This window comes from Marmota marmota, unplaced genomic scaffold (genome assembly GCF_001458135.2).
Source record: "Marmota marmota marmota unplaced genomic scaffold, marMar, whole genome shotgun sequence".
NCBI lineage: Eukaryota > Metazoa > Chordata > Mammalia > Rodentia > Sciuridae > Marmota > Marmota marmota.
Genome location: NW_026000016.1, coordinates 32,712,248 through 32,732,695, shown reverse-complemented (window position 1 = coordinate 32,732,695; position 20,448 = coordinate 32,712,248). Strand labels below are relative to the sequence as shown.

At 35.7% G+C, this 20,448-nt stretch overlaps 1 protein-coding gene across 2 annotated transcripts in view; it reads left to right on the top strand.

Moving 5' to 3' along the window:
• Positions 1-20,448, top strand: part of Cenpf (centromere protein F) — a 51,040-nt gene that overhangs the window by 5,399 nt on the left and 25,193 nt on the right. For both annotated transcript variants that reach the window (XM_048809388.1, XM_048809387.1), the window contains exons 4-10: positions 3,973-4,094; positions 4,491-4,582; positions 6,728-7,019; positions 8,584-8,786; positions 14,646-14,771; positions 15,725-15,853; positions 19,741-19,863. In XM_048809388.1, the coding sequence (XP_048665345.1) occupies positions 3,973-4,094; positions 4,491-4,582; positions 6,728-7,019; positions 8,584-8,786; positions 14,646-14,771; positions 15,725-15,853; positions 19,741-19,863 (1,087 nt within the window). The remainder of the gene's footprint in view (positions 1-3,972; positions 4,095-4,490; positions 4,583-6,727; positions 7,020-8,583; positions 8,787-14,645; positions 14,772-15,724; positions 15,854-19,740; positions 19,864-20,448) is intronic.

The window sequence follows — 20,448 nt, the reverse complement described above, 5'->3', positions numbered from 1 at the left end:
GGCTTCAATTTGGGTTTGGCTGATGTTTTTTTTTTTACTGATTAGATCAGTGTTTCTGAACAGTAGCCCTCTTGATGTTTTGGACTGGATTACCTGCTTGTTGTAGGATACTGGACAGCATCCATATCTCCTAACCACTAGATGCCAGTATCATCTACTCCATTCCATTGGGATGATCAAACAAGTCTCCAGGCTTTGCTAAATGTCCTTTGGAAGAGTGAAATTTTCTCTGGTTGAGAATCACTGGATCAGATTGGGGTTATGAATTTTACTGCAGAAGTACCAATGTGCTTTTCTCCGTATAGCATATCAGATGTCTGTAACTTAAGTTTCTTCCTTTGTAAAAAGGTCCGGGACCGCTACTATAAAGTTACTGTTTTTTTCCTTTGTAACTAATGAATACCTTGATATCATGAAATTAATTTTTCTGGCATAGCTATAATAATTTCAATTGTAACTGTTACCACTGTTGACCGGTGACGAGTCCTTGCTTCCCCAATGTTGAAGAATAACACCAGAGAAGCACGCCGAGGCAAGGTCAGAGTAGAAATTAGAAGTTTATTAAAGGACAGCAGAAAAGACTTCTCCCAGAGGAAGAAGGGGACCCAAGAGGTGGAATCCCTGGAAGTGCAGTTGTTTCCCCTTTTTATAATTCTTTCAGTGATGGAATGTAGGTTGGAAGGCCCGAGGGGTGGGACACAGGTGGGCCAAAGAAGTAAACTGGGCAGGAAGGACTTCATTAACATTCCTTTGGGATGGGCTATCTTCAAATCTGCTGGGGCTGTTCATTAACATTTCTTTGGGATGGACTTTGGGCCTAGGGCTTTTCTTGGGACTTCATTAACATTCCATGGCCTCCATTTTAGATCTTACTTGATATTAGACCCGATTTACCTAACTACACTGACTACCTAATTTTAAATCTGGCTTCATAACTACATATCAACAATATTTTTGAAAGTTAAAATATTTAAAAATCACTCTCATCTTTCTGTGAAGGTGATAATTTTCCTGTATAAAAATCGTTTTTCTAATTTTTCTTCCTCTTCATGTAGAATGATGGCTATTTGTAAGTTGCATGTTAAAAAGATAAACTTCTATCTCACTTAGTTCTATGAGAACAGGAACCTTCTTTTTTTTTGCCAGTAATTTTATAAACAATTATTTATTTAAAAAATACTACAGAGGAGAGATTTAGATTAAAAACACACACACACACACACACACACACACACACACACAGTCATATTCAGAAACAAAAATGTATTGGACCAAGGGAGAGAAAAGAGGACCCTTTGGCATCCAGAAGGGAGTACAGTGGAAAACCATTTTATACATCATTTATAAAAGAGCATGTCTATAAACGAGTAGAATATACAAAGCATAAATGCAAAATATAGTGGCACATCATGTAAGAAGAGAGACCAGTACCTCCTGGACACGGGCAGTTGGGGAGTGGGAGGGTGTGTGGCTTTGTCTCAAGGCTGCTGGCAGTGTGGTGGTGAACAGGGACCTTTTCTGTCTTGTTCAGTGCTATATCCATAGCACCTGAAGTGGTATATCTTCAAATATTTGTTGAAGGAATCAAAGAAAGATAATTAGTTTTGGAAGACAGGAGTTAGGGAAGTAGGAAGCTCACCTTATTATGCTGGAATCTCTGCTTCTTTGGAAAGCACATTTTGGGAGCTGGATTTAGAAATACTGGTTTTGGTAATTTAGGTAGAAATAGAAATGCTTATATTTTTAACATCTTAATAAAAGGTTACTATTGTATGCATTTCTATATTTGATTGCAAAGTGTCATTTGGTAGCAATACCAATATACACCCAGGTTTGTGCAAGACATCTAGCAACTATAAATATTATCCATTTTAATAGTTGTCACCTGGCACCGTGGCATAAGCCTGTAATCCTAGCAGCTCAGGAGGCTGAGGCAGAAAGATTGCAAGCTTAAAGCCAGCCTCACCAATTTAGCAAGGTCCTAAGCAACTCAGTGATCCCCTGGCTCTAAGCAAAAACATAAAAAAGGGCTGAAGATGTGGCTCAGTGATTAAGCGCCCCTGGGTTCAATCGCTGGTACCAAAAAAAAAAAAAAAAAAAGTTGACACTGTCGTCCTCATGGGGTTAGGACACTTTTATGGTATATTTAGTTTAAAAATATTACCAGGCATGGTAGCCTATAATCCCAGCTACTCTGGAAGCCAATGCAAGAAAATTGCAGGTTCAGGGCCAACCTGGGCAACCTGTATAAAAATAAAATAATTATTAGCTATATGGTTATACATACTATAGAGTATAGAAACTTGAATGTAGGTTTCTACATTATAAAAATTTATGAGTGCAATAACTATAGATTGCAGAAAAGATTGAATATAATTTTTAGATTCTTACTGACAACTTTCAAATGGCAGGAATTTATTTACTCTATCAGTAACTACTGATTAGGTTTCCGGAGAGTCTTCAACAAGTTAGACTTAACCTTTTAGAATATTTGTCGAAAGTATAGGTATTGGCAATCTAAAAGGTTCTACATAGTAGAAACAATTTAATTTAGTGCTTTATTGGTAGCAGTGTCTTTTATTTTTCTACCTGGGGTGGAAGGAGGAAAAAAAATGTTACAGTAGGATATATTTTTACTTAATATTAAGATAAAGTATATATTTTTTGTTTATAAATGAAAGGATAGTGAAGAGGAAGTAAGATGTGAATTTGAGAGGGAAAAGAAACATTAGTTTTGCAAGGTTCTTCAAAATTTGTCTCTAGAATCAGCTTGTTACGCCTTTTATAGCCTATACACTTGCACTACCAATATGGTACCCACTGGCTACATATGGCTCTTAAAATGTGCTCCTAATTGAGATGTGTTGTAAATGTATATTGCATACTTAGTTCTGAAGATTACTACAAAAAATGTCTCAATTTTTAAATTTCAAGTCAAACAGAGTATCTCCACAGTGGCAAGTTAACAAAACGTAAAAATTAATTTCACTTGTTTGCTGTTGCTCTTTAAATACTAGCAGAAGATTTCTATTGGGCATTGCTTTCCCAACTGTAAACTTTCATGTGCTGAGTTGTCATTATTTTTAGCTCAATTGGTGTTTCTTCCTTCCCAGATTGAATTGGAGCTGGGAGAAGTTAAGGGCACTGACTTACTTCCTTTACTACTTTCTTCACTCCTTGCTTTGAGTAATATACCCAAGGAAAGAGAGCATATCCTTAGCCATTTTAATAGGGTGTTGATTTTATTTCTTACATTAAGCAAAATTTGAGACATTAGAGACTTGCAAGAGTTGAAAATTCTTTAACATCAGAATTGAACCCTTTTTTTTAACCTGGATTATTTTGTTCTGAGATGTATTTAAAATTTACTTGTAGGATAGGAATATTATTCTATTCATATATAAATTACTTAACTCATTTCTTTGTAACTATTTCTAGCCATATCTTTTCTAGGTGTATATTATTAATTTTTATATAAAAATGTCATATAATGCCTGATCTAGACATCAAGACTGATTTTGAAATGATTAAATATCATAAGTTGTATCATCCATTCTTGTGATTTGTGATTGCTTCAATGATATAATTTTTTCCCCATGTTTCCGAAGTTCTGAGTTCTTACAAGTCCCTATTCTTTCTTTGACTTAGAATATAAAATTTGTTGTAATATATCCTCAACCCTCCAACTCTTTGCTGATGTAATGGTTATTACAGATCTTCATTAAAGTCTTTATAACATTTTAATTATTGGCGTATAGTTATATTTCTGTAACTTTTGACTCCATTCTTTTGAGGAATTACTGCATTTATAATTAGCACTTATTAAATTAATTTTTATTCAATGTCTATGGTTAGTAGTTCTTAAACAATGGGTTTCTTTGTAAGTCCTTTTTCCACTGGTAATGTATGACATTGATATTCTGTAGCCTTTCTTCTAACTGATTTGTCACGTTTTGCATTTTTTTCTAACAGGTATAAATCTGAACTTGAAAGAAGTCAACAAGCTGCGCAGTCTGCAGATGTCTCCCTGAATCTGTGCAATACACCACAAAAACTTTTTGCAACTCCACTAACACCAAGTCATTATTACAGTGGTAAAGATTATTTTTCTTGGTATTAACAGATTTTTAAATTTGAGATTTTAATTCTGTGAAAAATTAATTCAACTGTGAATTCAGTTTTTAATTTCGGTGTTTAAAAAAATTCATTGGCACGTCTGTGGAATTATGTTGAGCTATAGGGGTAAGTGCTCACCTTTTCGCTTTATCTTTGTGTGGTGTGTTTTAAAACAGATTGTTTCAGAACATTCCTGTGTCTCCCAAGTATGTTGATACTTGATCAATATTTTGATCTGTTGCCCTAACCAAATGTTCCTTCTACTTGGTGCTCTATGATACTCTACTTCTAGACTATCACAGTGATTATTGATCTGTGAATTCCTTCATGAAATCAATGACTGAAATAAAATAGTATTTGTTGTCTATGTTTAGGTTCCAAGTATGAAGATCTAAAAGAAAAATATAATAAAGAAGTTGAAGAACGAAAAAGATTAGAGGCAGAGGTTAAAGCCTTGCAGTCTAAAGTAAGTTAATGATGGGCCCTGTAATGTAGAATATGCATTCATAGAAATCCTTGATTATAGGATAGAACAAGATTAGAGAAGAATCTGTTTTATGTAGAGTTGATTTTTTTTTTTTTCTTATACTGGAAACAATTCCTGGCTCATTGGCACTGTTAATTCTTATTTTTAAAACTAGGTAGGAGTGAGTAAAATAGAGAGGTTAATTTGTCCTTAAATTCTAGGAGAACCATAGCCATATAATTATTTCCTTATTAAGATCTAGGGATAAGAAGTTTGTTTGGAGAGAGCAGGACCCAAGAGTTATTCCTGATACTGGCTGGCTTTGGCACCTGGAGGTGGCTGCTTCCTATATGGTCCTCTGATGAAATGCGATTGCTACTAGGGACATGTTATTTGTGACATGTTCATTTCAGAGAAGAATGTTATCAACTCAATTTTCTCAATTTTTTAAAAAAATAAGCTGCTGAGGAGGGGTTTGCACTCCATTTTGATATGCATAAACAAACAGAAAATGGCAAAGAGGTTTATTCAGTGTCAATAAAATTAAAAAATAATGCAGGTTTCTAAAACCCCTACATGTAGTTCAGGGGCTGACTTTGAAAATACCTGATGCCTGTTGAATTTTACCTTCCACCAGTTCTGTTCACATGATGTCATTTTCTTAAAAAAATCTAAGTTTGCTACTTACAATACATTTCTTTGTTATGAACTATTTTTTTTTTTTTTGGTACCAGGGATTGAACTCAGGGGCCCTTGACCACTAAGCCACATCCCTAGCCCTATTTTGTATTGTATTTAAAGAAAGGGTCTCACTGAGTTGCTTAGTGCCTTGCTTTTTGCTGAGGCAAGCCACTGGGATTACAGGTGTGTGCCAACACACCTGGCTCCTAGTTAGGAACTTAATGTAATAAACATAGAAACTTACTAAGGTGGCATAATTCAGCAAACAGTTTAAGGGTGCAGTAGGCCCCTTTAACTTTTGAGAATCACAATCAACCTATATCATAGAATTTTTTTTTTTTTTTTGGTGTCAGGGATTAAACTCTAGGGTGCTTAACACTGAGTCATAACTCCAGCCTGTGTTATATTTTATTAGAGACAAGGTGTCACTGAGTTGCTTAGGACCTTACTGAGTTGCTTAGGGCCTCGCTAAGTTGCTGAAGCTGGGTTTGAACTCTTGATCCTCCTGCCTTAGCCTCCTGAGTTGCTGGGATTACAGGAGTGTGCCACTGCACCTGGCTATTTCTTAGAATTTTAACAAGTATTTACCTTCTCATGCCTTTAACCCTTGTTTTGAGTTCACCAAAGGCATTGCTCCTCAAGATGAATGAAAAGTAATAAGTCTCTCATTTGTCCTAGAAATGTCATGTGCTTTGTCATCCAGTTCAGTCATTGGTACCTGTTCTGCCCCTGACATTGTTTCTCCCATAGTTACTTTATGTGGAATGTGAATCTTCATCAACACTAAACCTTTTCCTATGGCAAAAAACAAGTTCTTGGTATAAAAAGTTTAACGTAGCATCTAGAGCCAAGTCTTGATATTTGTGAGAAAGAGCAATTCAAAACTGTAGATAATTCACAAATGTGTATATTCTGTAATATAAAACATCCTAAATAGCATTTTTGGGTGAAGTGATATGGTTGAAAGGGTTCTGCAGGCTAATATTTAATTTTGATTCTGAAGTTGTAGAAAGGTGACCAATGATAGGCAAAGGAAAGCCAATTTTGGTATTTAAAATGTCAGCAAATACTCACATGTTGAATGGAGTTGATAAGCAATGCAGAAAAAAGTCCTTTTGAAATAGGTCAGGCTTAGATGATACGGCTTGCCCCTTCAATGACAAGAAGGATTGACATTTAGAATATTCTATCACTGTAAATTGGGACTTAATGGTTTCCTTGACTTGATGGTATGCAATGCAAGTGTCAACAGCTTGTAATTTTAGCTTTATATTCTACCTGAAAATATTCTACCTGAAAAGAAATAGTCTTGTGGGGCTGGGGTTGGGGCTCAGAGGTAGAGCACACGCCTAGCATGCATGAGGTACTGAATGCAATCCTCAGTACCACATTAAAAAAAAAAAAAAGAAATAGTCTTGAATATTGCAATTTCCAATGGTCTCTAAAGAGTTTCTGTTTTTACAGAAAGCTAGCCAGGCTGTTCCCCAAACCCTCATGAATCATCGGGACATTGCTCGACATCAGACATCATCATCTGTGTTCTCGTGGCAACAGGAGAAGACCCCAAATAGACTTTCCTCTAATTCTCAGAAAACTCCAAATAGGAGAGATTTCTTTGCATCTCACATTTTTGGGGAAGAAGAGGTGACTCCAAGCAGATCAACTTTTCAAACAGGAAAAAGAGATGTTAGTAGTAGTGGCTGTGATAATTCTAGCAATTCTCATCTTTTGGATCAATGTAAAGCCCAGAATCAAGGTAACTTCTATAGCTAAATTAAGTTTAAATTAAAATTTGCTGAGATAACTTCAGAGGCATTTCCAGATATTTTTATTCCTGGTTCGTGCTTATGTGTTTTAGACACATCAGTGGTCAACATCCTTGACTGATGATGTGAAATACTGTCTTTTCAATAGTAAAAAAGACATCACAGATTTGAAATGTACTTTTATTTGTATTGAAAGCTGGTGCCCTGAGCCTTTAAAAGTAGGCTGAGAGGCTTAGATTTATCTTTCCTGAAGTGGAGCAAGTAGGTTGGTAGCAGTTTGCACTCTCCACACTTCTTATCTGGCTTCAGTTGTGGCCCATGGAAAAAGCCTATGTTCTGATCAGCTTTGGCCAGAGGCAGGGTGTGTATCAGCAGAGCAGCTTTTCCCTGCACTGCCAGGCTGTCCATATGGGAGCAAACCTGTAACCCTGGCTGCTGTGTCATGAAGCAGCTGACAGCCAAGCGTACCAGGTGGTGTTTGGGAATCTACTCTGGAGAATATGGTAATTTACAGTACTGTGATATATTGGAAATCATTCTCAGTGTTCACTGGTGAGAGCTGTCATGCTGCCAGTGCCATTGGAAACACTATTGTGTGCATGTAGGAAAAAAATGGAAAAAAAAATCAGTGTTAAATTTGGTAGTATGAGAGGTTCACGCCATCTTTATTTTTACTGAAGGTAAAGCCACCAGAGACTGTACAAGGGTGAATTTTTATTGCTTAGCATTAATTTGGGGCACAGAACAAATATTTTTTGCCAGTGTATAATACCAAGTGGTAATTTTTATTTTTTGATACCAGGAATTGAACCCAGGTGTGCTTTACCACTGAATCACATCCCTAGCCCTTTTTTATTTTTATTTTTTAATTTTGAGACAGGGTCTTGCTAAGTTGCTTGAGGCCTTGATAAATTGCTGAGGCTGGTTTTAAACTTGACTATCCTCCTACCTTAGCTTCCCTCATCACTGGGATCACAGGCATGTGTCATCACGCCCAGCTAAGTGATAATTTTAGATTTTAGGTGTTTGTTGTACAAGTTGTACTTTTTTTTTTTTGCAGCTCTGTAAGATGCTGTTTGTATTTTAGAGAAGCATTTTCTCCCCATATTTCTCTGTGAAAACATAAGAAAACCTATTTCTCTGCTTTCTATAGAATATTTAAATACAAATGAGTTGGGTGTGGTGGTACACATCTTTAATCCCAGCTACTGGGGAGGTTGAGGCAGGAGGATCTCAAGTTCAATGCCAGTCTAGGAAATATGGTGAGACCATGCCTCAAGTAAATAAGAAGGGCTGGGGATGTATGTAGCTCACTGGTAGTGAGTGTACCATTGGGTCTAATCACAAACACTACAAAAAGAAAAGAAAACGAGAAAAAAAAAAAGACAATAGACATTAACCACTGAAATTAAATACAGTTAGTTTCTGTGTGTAATAAAAATTATTTATATTTATCTCACCAAAGATGTTAGAGTAAATTAAAATACATAATAAATTCTGAACATTTTGTAAAAATATAGATGAATTGGAGTTTGTTTTCATTTGTGGTTTAAGAGCTAAGAAGCAAGGTTAATGAATTGGAACTACGTCTACAAGGACAAGAAAAAGAAATGAAAGGCCAAGTGAATAAATTTCTAGAGGTGCAACTCCAACTGGAGAAAACAAAAATGGAATTAACTGAAAAGGAGAAAGTTTTGAATAGAAATAAGGATGAACTGGTGAGAACAACAGCACAGTATGACCAGGCAGCAACCAAGGTACTTGACTTTCTATGAATTACTAAAAAGTTGCCATCTTTTCATACAGTTCTTTGGAAAGAGTGTTTTATACTTAAGTTTATAACATAAATGCTTGTAATGATTTTTGTTAGCGTGTTCTAGGCAGTGTTGATGGAGTTAAACTAGAATTACAGGTCTAGAATCAATCATGGCTGAACTTTTTCCAGTTGAGTAACTTTGGGCAAGTCACTGGTTTCTTTTATAAAGTCTCTGGGGGTGGTGAAAAATGCACCTGGCATAGTGTATGGCACGTAGCATAGGCACTTAAACAAATAGAGGTTTTAAACAGTTTTGGAAGATGTGCTGGAATTTAATTGATCTATTCGTGGGATCCAGTAAATATACTCTTTGCCATAGAATCTTTTTTTTTTTAAATATTTTTTAGTTGTAGATGAACACAATAACTGTATTTTGTTTATTTATTTATTTTAATTTGTTATATGTGACTGTACATTACAATTTGTATTACACATAGAGAGCACAATTTTTCATATCTCTGGTTGTACACAAAGTAGTGTCACACTTGTTTATTTTTTATATGGTGCTGAGGATCAAACCCAGCGCCTCACATGTGCGAGGCAAGTGCTCTGCCACTGAGCCACAACCCCAGTCCCTTGCCATTGAATCTTAAGACTAGCCTTCCTATTTCTTTGATAATTTATTTTTGCTTTGGCCTGGATCTACTTTACCAGTTGTCTCCTTTTTCTATTACTCATTTGTTCATTCACTCATTTATTTATTGAGTGCCTACAATATATTAGGCACTGTTCTAGACCTGGGGATACAGTGGTAATAGACAAATATCCTTGCCTTATGGAGCTTCATCGTAATGGAGGGAGGCAGAAAATAACAAAAACAAATAAGTAAACATAGATAATATAGTATGTGGTAACAAGTATTATGGAGGAAAATGAATTATATCCTAAGACTAACAATAATGATTTGAAGTCTCCTGAACCTAATCTTCCTCTGGGCCCATTGTTTGCTTTTATCTTCCTGTCTGCTTGGAGTATCCTGCTGTCTTGGACTAACTTTTTTTTTGGGTACCTGGGATTGAACTCAGGTTACTCAGCCACTGAGCCACATTCCCAGCCTTATTTTGTATTTTATTTAGAGACAGGGTCTCACTGAGTTGCTTAGGGCCTTGCTGTTGCTGAGGCTGTCTTTGAACTCAGGATTTTACTATCTCAGCCTCCCAAACTGCTGGGATTACAGGCATGCACCACAGCACCCAGCCTGGTCTAACTCTGGATTTTTAATGTGTTTCTTATTCTTGTGAGCTCCTTTCCTCGTAAGATATTTTCTCTGGCATCCCCTTTTTGCTTTCTTTGGATAGGTCTGTCTATCCTTCCTTCCTTTCTTCCTTTAATTAAATAATAATAATATTTTTTTTTTGTTTTGAGATAATTATAGATTGTTGCAGTTGAATAAAATAATAAATTGTTAAGGTAGCGGATTACACTGAATTCTACATATTTGAATGAGTCTTACATTTTGGGAATAAACCCCACTTGGTTTTATTTATAGTTGGTTTTGTTATATAATTCTTTATATATTTCTGAATTTTATTTGCTAAAAACTAGTTAAGATTTTTGTGCATACTTTCATGAGGGATATTGGTTTGTTCTTTTTTTTCTACCATCTTGGTCTGACATTTGTATCAAGGTAATTCTAGTTTTATAAAATGAATAAGAAAGTCTTCCCTCTTCTTCAATTACTGAAAGATTGAATTCAATTGGTATATTTTCTTCTTTATGCATTTGAGAGAATTCTCTAGTGAATTTATTTGGGCCTGGAGATTTCTTTTGGGGAGTTTTAGAATGATAAATTCCATTTCTTTAGCAATTACCAAACTATTAAAGTTACCTATTTCATACTGGGAGAATTGGAATAGTTTGTGTATTTCTCTAAGTTGTCAAATTTATGTATTCTTGTCTTTTGACTTTTGATATGCCTACATTGTTAATTTGAAGTGAGTTTCATGTAGAATGTATATAGTTGAGTGATATTTTTTAATGCACTCTTCCACTATGGCCCCCCCACCCCACATTTTTTATTGGTCCATTATAGTTATTCATACTGATGGGATTTGTTGTTACATGTTCCTACATACACGTGATACACAATATAACAATATAAGTTGACCAGTATCATTCCTCAGTACTCCTCCTGCTCCCCATCCCTTGGTCCCTTTCCTCTTCGCATCTCTTTGATTTTCATGAGATCTACCCTAACCTTTGTTTTTCTCTTCCTCTCTAGCTTCCACATATGACAGAAAACATAAGACCCTTAACTTTCTGAGTTAACTTCTATAATGATTTTACTGGATGTTTTATTATATACACATAATTTATCACATTCTGTTGATGACTTTGTTTTACCAGTTCTAATAAATTATAAAACATTTATCTTCCTTTTCATGCTTTTATATCCTTCCCCATTTATAAAATAATCTTAGTTTCTATGGGTATATTTGGTACTATATTGACTTGTAATTTTGGTATCAATTGTTGAACTTATTTTAAAAAGCTCAAGAACAGAAGGAGGCCTGGGTTTGTAGCTCAGTGGTAGAGCACTTGCCTAGCATGTGTTTGGCACTGGGTTTGATTATCAGTACCACATATAAATAAGTAAAATAAAGGTCCTTTAACAATTCAAAAAATATTTTTTAAANTTTTTTTTTTTTTTTTTTTTTTTGGGTACTGGGGATTGAACTCAGGGGCACTCGATCACCTAGCCATATCCCCAGCCCGATTTTGGATTTTATTTAGAGACAGGGTCTCAATGAGTTGCTTAGTGCCTCACCATAGCTGAGGCTGACTTTGAACTCTCAATCCTCCTGTCTCAGCCTCATGAGCCGCTAGGATTATAGGTATGTGTCACCATGCCTGGATTCTAATACTGTATTCTTAAGTGAATGTTAGCTATTTTATAATATGTTTTTTCCCCCAAGTATTTGTAGACTTTGTGGGGTACAAGGCTTAAATTCATGAGAAAAGAGTGTTGGGGGGGGGGTGGCTGCAGACTTGGAATTCAGTACTCATATAAATATATTTTTAAATTTATTTATTCTAATTTGTTATACATGACAGCAGAATGCATTTCAATTTATAGCATACATATAGAGCACAAATTTTCATGTCTCTGGTTGTGCAAAAAAGTAGAGTCATGCCATTTGTGTCTTAGGGTAATGAGGTCCATGTACTTAGGGTAATGAGGTCCGTCTCATTCTACCATCTATCCTACCCTCATACCCCCTCTCTATCCCTCCTCTCCTTTGCCCTATCTAAAGTTCCTCCATTCCTCCCATGCTCCCCTCCCACCTCCATTATAGACCAGCATCCACATATCAGATAAAACATTTGGTTTTTGTTTTTTTAGGATTGGCTTACTTCACTTAGGATGACATTCTCCAATTCCATCCATTTACCTGCAAATGCCGTGATTTTATTCTCTTTTAATGCTGAGTAATATCCCATTGTGTATACATACCACAGTTTCTTTATTCATTTATCTATTGAAGGGCATCTAGGTTGGTTCCACAATTTAGCTATTGTGAATTGTGCTGCTATAAACATTGATGTGGCTGTGTCACTGTGTGCCTTTTCCCCCACATCCTCGTCAACACTTATTGTTGTTTGTATTCTGGAGTGAGAAATCTTAGAGTGGTTTTTATTTGCATTTCTCTAATTGCTAGAGATGTTGAACATTTTTTCATATATTTGTTGATTGATTGTATATCGTCTTCTGAAAGGTGTTTGTTCAGTTCCTTGGCCCAATTATTGAACGGGTTATTTGTTTTTTTTTGGTGTTAAGATTTTTGAGTTCTTTATATATCCTATAGATTAGTGCTCTATCTGATGTGCTTGTGGTAAAAATTTGTTCCAAATATAGGTTCTCTCCTCACCTCACTGATTGTTACTTTTGCTGAGAAGAAGCTTTTTAGTTTGAATCCATTCCATTTATTGATTCTTGGGAGTTTTAAAAAATATATGCAGAAATCTTAAAGAAGTGTACAGGGTCACATGCTACATACTTTCAAAGGACTTGAGCTCTGGACACTTATTTTAGAACACCATGGAGCATTTATGACACCTACTGATTAACTATTTTTACATGGATTGTGCATTATTGATACTAAAATGCCATTTAGAAAGGTTTATATAAAATATAAATACCTTGTAAAGGGTCTTTTTAAACCTGCAATGTCTTAATAGGAAAGGATTGTTGATTCTGAGATGGGAGTAGTGGAATCTGTTGCAGTTTGAGGGAATGCCAGTAGAGGGCACCAAGGGTTCATTAGTAGTACATGTAGGTTTTGTATATGTTTTTTTTTTTTCTTTTTTCTTTTTTCCCTGAGAATTGTCAATCATCCAAATTTTAGGCCATCATCTGGGCAGTGATTTGTGTCTGAGTTATTTACTGTTATATCTTCAGTGCCTACAACAGTTCATAACCTAAAGTTCATAACCCAAGTATTGTTGTAATCTCTGTAATACTCTTTCTTGGGCATTTAAAAACTCAAGGATGATATAAAAATAATGACAAAAGTGTCATAATGTTCAATGTAGTGGACTGGTTTGAACCACTGGCTCAAAATTTTGCTGTTTAAATTTGATATTTTTAAAGTTCTGATATTTCCAAAATCATTTAGTCATTATTGACCAACTCTACACTTTTTATCTCTGGTTACTTAATAATTGGTGTCTGACTGGTCTTCCAGCAAAGTGTTGTATAGTGTTTTCTTTTTCTCTGAATTCCCAGTTAAATTTCTAATATTTCTAATAGCTATAAATTAGACTATGAAGAGTCTTAGAGAAAAAAATCATAGAGAGATTTGCCAATTTGGGACACATTTCTTTTGGAGTGAAGAGTTCCTTTCCACCAAGACAAAGTTTTCTTATTATCCCCTGGGTCCTTAGAGTGGTTTTAGAGGGCAGTTTAAGGATTTGAGTACAAGGGGATGATACAGAGGAATGGATTTCACCACTTAAAGAATTACGATTCTTTTGTTCCAATCTGTTTTTAGAAGAGCATTCTAAATTTTCATGTAGTTCACATTTTCGAATTTACTTTATGGATAACTAGGTATTAGGAAGGCAGTAGAATGTTCTTTGTGTTGCTTATAGCAGTTTGATTAAAAACAAGTTGTGGGGCTGGGGTTATGGCTCAGAGGTAGAGTGCTTACCTAGCATGTATGAGGCACTAGTTTCGACTTTCATCACCACATAAAGTAAAATAAAGACATTGTGTCCGCCTATAACATTGTGTCCACCTATAACTAAAAAAAAAAAAAAAAGGAATTAAACAAACAAACAAAAAACCTAGTTGTGATATTCTTGAGCCCTGTGAACCCTCAGAAATGTAAAGTGGCATAGTGGGAGCCACATTGTGGAAAGAAGGATTTTAATATTTAAAATTTCCTGCAAGATCCATTATGCTTGAAAGAGACTATCAGAGAAAGGTAATGGGCACCCTCTAATTACTGGGTCAACACCATTACCTTTTAACCTCTCCTTCCCAGCAGCAGTATGTTAGATGAATCATTAGACATCCTGTCTCAGTTTTCATAGCATGGACTATGAAGTTATTTATTTAAATGGGTTAATTCTTACATACTTACTAATATTTCCCAAATATAGATTTTATATGTGCTGAGATATAGTGGTTTTTGTATTTGGCTGATAGGTTCAAACCCAACTTTTTATGAAATAAAAAGATCAAAACAATGGTAAACTTAAAACAGATTTTGGGGCTAAGATTTTTTTCTAAAAAACAAAATATTTGCTTCTTTCCTTGAATAACTTTTCTTTGGTGTCAAACATTTTTATCTGTTAGTGTACTGCATTGGAACAAAAGTTGAAAAAATTGACTGAAGATTTGAGTTGTCAGCGACAAAATGCAGAAAGTGCCAGGTGTTCTCTGGAACAGAAAATCAAGGAGAAAGAAAAGGAGCTTCAAGAGGTAAGGCAAATGGGTTCACAAAGAGTGTGTCTGAAAGGCTCTTGTGGAGTCTGTGTTCTTGAGAAGTTTGATTACTTGGAAAGAGAAGCAGTTTGTCATAATTTGGGAAATCATTAGAGGGAAATGCTTTGTGGACAACAGGTCACTTATTTCTCTCATGTTTCTGGTTTTGATTGGAGAGAGAGGATTAGTAGTCCAGAGTTTTCTTTTTTATTCATGTTTTCCGAGGTGCTTGAGATACTGACTAGGAACAAGTTCTGTTGCTTCTTTCAAACACTTTATTTGCAGTGAAGAGAATTACATAAGATTCTCCAGTCTGTTAAGCCTGTGGGATGGCAAATGAACTAGGAAGGTAGTTAATGCACAGGGAGAGAAGTCGGAGGAGTTAGGGCAGAAGGTGGGCTGATAGGTATTGCTGCCAGTTTGGTCCTTTCAGGCGATTTAGCTTGAGAATCTAGTCTTTTAGTAAGAGTGACTGGGAATGTTAGCTGGTATCCTATGGTTATCAGAGTTAATTGTGTCCTTTATTTTCTATCTTTTAAAATTTAAGAACATTATAAGTGGTATAACTTTGGTTTTTGATTATTTAACCCGTCTTGAGTGTTTGATTGCTTGTCTGAGTTGTGATCTTTGCAGTTCAGCTCTTCTCACCTGCCTGATTCACCCAAATAGAGATGGTTAATTTAAAATGAGGGATGAGGTGGGAGTCTGCTGGGCTGGTTACCACATGGTCAACTTTTAGACTCCTTTGCCTTCCTTTCAGAGACCTGGATTTGATTGTGGGGTCCACTGCTTAGGCTGATTGAACTTGTCAGTCAGTGGATCGTTGGTTTGGCTCCCTGTTGTCTTGTGCTCTTTCTATGTAGCATTAACTGACGGGATGTTTGTGCCTCATCTTGGAATCTCCCTTGTCAATCATTGTCAGTTTGATGCATGTATCCTTTGCTTTTCAGGAACTTTCCCGTCAGCATCGTTCTTTCCAAACCCTGGACCAAGAGTGCACTCAGATGAAAGCCAGGCTTACCCAAGAGTTACAGCAAGCCAAGAATACTCTTAATATCCTACAGGCTGAACTGGATAAAGTAGGACACGAACTTATTTCTCTCTCCCTCTTTTCCTTATGCATGTTACTTCTCAGCCACAGTTGACATAAGATGTTTTTATTTTGGGGAGAAGGGGTAACTGGGGATTGAACCCAGGGCACTCAACAACTGAGCCATTTCCCCATCCCTATTTTGTATTTTATTTAGAGACAGAGTCTCACTGAGTTGCTTAGCAACTTGATTTTGCTGAGGCTGACTTTGAACTTGTGATACTCCTGCCTCAGCCTCCTGAGCCACTGAAATTACAGGTGTGCACCATTGTGTCTGGCAACATAAAATATTTTTAAAATCAGTATCTGAAAACATAAAAGTTGTACATATGAATGGGGTACTATGCATGTTTGATACATGTGTACATTGCATATTGTTTAAATCAAGGTAGACATCCTTATCTCATTTATCATTTCTATATGGTGAGAACTTGCAAAATCCTTTTAATTTTTTGAAATATATAGTGCATTATTGTCATCATAGTCACCCTACTGTGCAATAGCACATCAGTACTTCTTTGATCTCCTGTCACTTATCACGCACTGATCAACCTCTCCCCGTTCTCCTTTCCCTTCCTCTGCTCTTCCCAGCCTCTGGTAACCACAGCTTTACTCTCAATTTGTGAGAGCAACTGTGTCATATTCCATGTGTGAGTGAAGATTCTTTTAAAGCAAAAATGTTCTATCTTCACTTTTTTTACTCATCAAAGTGGAGAGTGAACAGATCCTTTCTGATGTCCATTTTCTCATCCAGAGAAAGCAGGATGTAGGATTAGGATTTCAGATCTGAAGGTCAGTAGAGGTTTCTGAGATTCTGCTTGTTCTGGATCATGTGAACAGATGGGAACTGTCCCAAGTAATTTATGCTCTCTGATAGCTAATGCACCGGAGAGTAAAACCAATTGTCTTATTTGAAACTCACTCCAAATGTGATCTCACCTAGGTTTATAACTTTATGTCCCTGGTTTGGAGGTCTCCTCTGAACTTTAGATTTGTAGTATGTGCTTGATGTTCCACCTGGCAGTTGACAGGCATCTCGTGCTTAATGTGTTCATAACAGTTTTTTTTTTAAACTTGCTTCTTCCTTAGTCTTCCCCATCCTAATAAAGAGCCATTCCTTTCTCCACATTGCTCAGGCATATTAGAAATTGAAATCCATGTCATCTTCAATTCTTTTTCTTTCACACCTGAACCATTTCTGTTAAAACTGCTGACTTGATTCTTATTTGTGTGTGCTCTCTCTCTCTCTCTCTCTCTCTCTCTCTCTCTCTCACACACACACACACACACACACACACACACAGACTTGTGCATATCTGTGTATGTGGATTTATGTGTATATTTGTACGTGAATAATATAATAGTATATTTAAACTTTTGGTGTAAAAGATACAAAAGCTGCATAGAATGAATGTGAAACTCAATAAATTATTATATGAAATGATCTCTTATAAAGGTTACCTATGTCAGAAGCTAGAATCTTGTGAGCCACCCTACAAAACTTACATGTGTCTCTATCTCCCTTTTAAGCATAAACCTGACTTTTTATGTCTATCTTTATACTGTATATTGAATATGACTACTTTCTGTCCCATCTGGTGCTGTAGCCTGGCCTAGGTCATCATCCATCTCTGCAGATTCCATATCTGTGGACTTAAATATCAAAAATATAAAATATTTTTTTTTTGTGGCACTGGTGTTTGAACCCAGTACACTTTACCACTGAGTTATATCCCTAACCCTTTTTACTTTTAATTTCAAAAAAATTTGGAAACAGGTGCTCCCTAAGTTGTTGAGATTGGCCTTGAACTTGTGATCCTTCTTCTTCAAGCTGCCCAAGTAGCTGAGATTATAGATATGTGTCACCATGCCCGGCTCAAAAATATTCTTAGAAAACAAAATTCCAGAACATTTCAAACAGCAAGACATGAATTTGCTGTGCATCAAGTGCTATCCTGAATCCACACGAATGAGGTGGTGTGTAGATGCGTCCTGCTGTAGCCTCTACCACATCACAAGTCCTGTTTCTGCAGCACTCATTATTTGAGGGTTGCTTGCCTTGCATATGTTTCACATACTATATAGTTAATCCTGTGATGTACTGAACCATACGTACTTTTATCCTTGTTATTCCTTGAATAATATAGTTTAACACCTATTTACGTACCATTTAGTTTGTATTTGGCACTATAAGCAATTGAAAGATGATTTAAAGTGTATGGGAGTATGTGCATAGGCAAATACTACCATGTTCTAATGTGAGGGACTCACAGCTTCTGAGATTTAGGTACCCTTGCCAACACCAAAGGTCAATGAGTGTATGGTATTCCAGTCCTTTTCTTATCTTTACTTTTTTCCTGTTTTCTCTGAGTTCTCCAAACTTTACCTCTTTTTTCTATATATTGCCCACCAAATGATGTCAGAGGCTCTCATAACGGTGTTTTAATTTAGCATTTAGTTGTGACATATATTTGGTTTCCACCAGAATAGTTAGCATCAATTCTTAGGATCCTTGAAGTTTTTTTTTTTTTTAATGAGAATAATGGATGTTTTTTAATTATAAAAATTACATATTATAATGGTAAAGTAGACAAATAGTATTCTTCCAGAATTTTTTCTACATATATATGGGTACAATTCTGCTTTTTTTTTTTTTTTTTTTTTTTTTTTTTTTNTTTTTTTTTTTTTTTTTTTTTTTTTTTTTTTTTTTTTTTTTAGTTATAGGTAGACACAATATCTTTATTTTATTTTTATGTGGGGCTGGATTGAACTCAGTGCCTCACGTATGCGAGGTGAGCACTCTCCCTCTCTGCCACAATCCCAGCCTCCAATTCTACTTCTTGAAAATACAAATAAAGGCATAGGGCATGATTTGTGCTCCATCTTATTTTTTCAATTAATATGTCTTGGTCATATTTCATATCAGGACTGTGGATCTATCTGAATTGTAACATTGGTTATATGGAACTTGAGCAAATAGCTGTATCATTACTTACTTTGCCAAGTGATTTTTTTAAACTTTATTCTAATTAGTTGTCCATGACAGTAGAATGCATTTTGATGCATCATACATTTTTCTGGTTTTACATGATGTAGAAATCACACTGGCAGTGTAATCATATGTACTCCCTTCTGCCTAATGCAAAGTACCTTGAACTTATTTTATTTATTGTGGGGGTACTTGGGATTGAACTCACTGAACCACATCCCCATCCATATTTTGTATTTTGTTTAGAGACAGACAACTCTTACTGAGTTGTTTAGTGACTTGCTTTTGCTGAGGCTGGCTTTGAACTCACCATTCTCCTGCCTCTACCTCCAGGGCCGCGGGAATACAGGTGTGAGCCACTGCTCCTGGCTTGAACTTTTTTTTATTTAAGAATGAAATTGTGGTATAAAGGTGTATTAAGAATTGTAATGCAAATAATAATAATAATAATAATAATAATAGAGCTCATGTTAAAAAAAAAAAGAGCTAGGGAGGAAAATTACCTCTAGATAGGGAATAGGGGTGGGAGGGAAAGGAAGGGAGATGGGGAATAGCTAGGACGGTATAAGGAGATGGTCATCATTATACAAAATACATGTATGAAGATGTGAATTTGGTCTCAACATACCTTATATACAAACAGAGGTGATTAATGGTGGTATAAAGGTGTATTAAGAATTGTATGCAAAAAAAAAAAAACTCATGCATAATTTGGCATGAACATACTTTATATACAGAGTTACGAAAAATTGTGCTGTGAATGGATAATTATGAATGTAATGCACTCCACTATTGTCATGTATGTAAGAAATAAAAAAAAGAATGAATGATTATTTACAAATAAAAAACATAAAAATAATGCTTTTTCTTTTTCCTCCCCATTGTAGGTCACATCTGTAAAGCAACAATTAGAAAAGAATTTGGAAGAGTTTAAGCAGAGGGTCAGCAAAATGGAGCAGGCTATCCAGGCGAGTCAGATCAAGGAGGATGAGCTGAGGAGAAGCAGTGAGGTAAGTAGGGGCAGAGCTGAGTATTTCTCAACTGCTGTGCAGGATGAGGTACGAGGATTAGAAGAATTTCTGTTCATCTGTCAGTAGTTTATCATAAGTGTATATATTTTTCCTTATTTGCCAGAAGTAAGTATTACAACTGTTCTATTATATAACTATAACATAGAATATGTGTTTTTTACTTTGCATTACTTGCACGCATCTAGCATTTATAAGAAAATATGATTTGTATTGAGAACATAGACTCAGTTGTTTTTTAGAATCATTCCACCTGGGAGGTAGAAGAAAGAAAAGAAAGGAGTGGATTTTCTGAATGGAAAGAAACAGTACTGTTGTCGTAAGCTATTGATTAAATCCCTTCACTAAGGGTTGGCTTTTGAGTTAGGTAATATTAAAAACCTGTAGAAAGTCATATATTTAAATAAAGAAGAAAAGTAATGACAGTGTATAGATTTAAAATTCTTATAAAAAATCGAGAAGCTGGAGGTGTAGTGCAGTGGCCGAGCACTTGCCTAACATATGTGAGGCCTTGGGTTTGATACACAGTACCACCACCAAAAAAAAAAAAAAAAAAAAAAAAAAAAA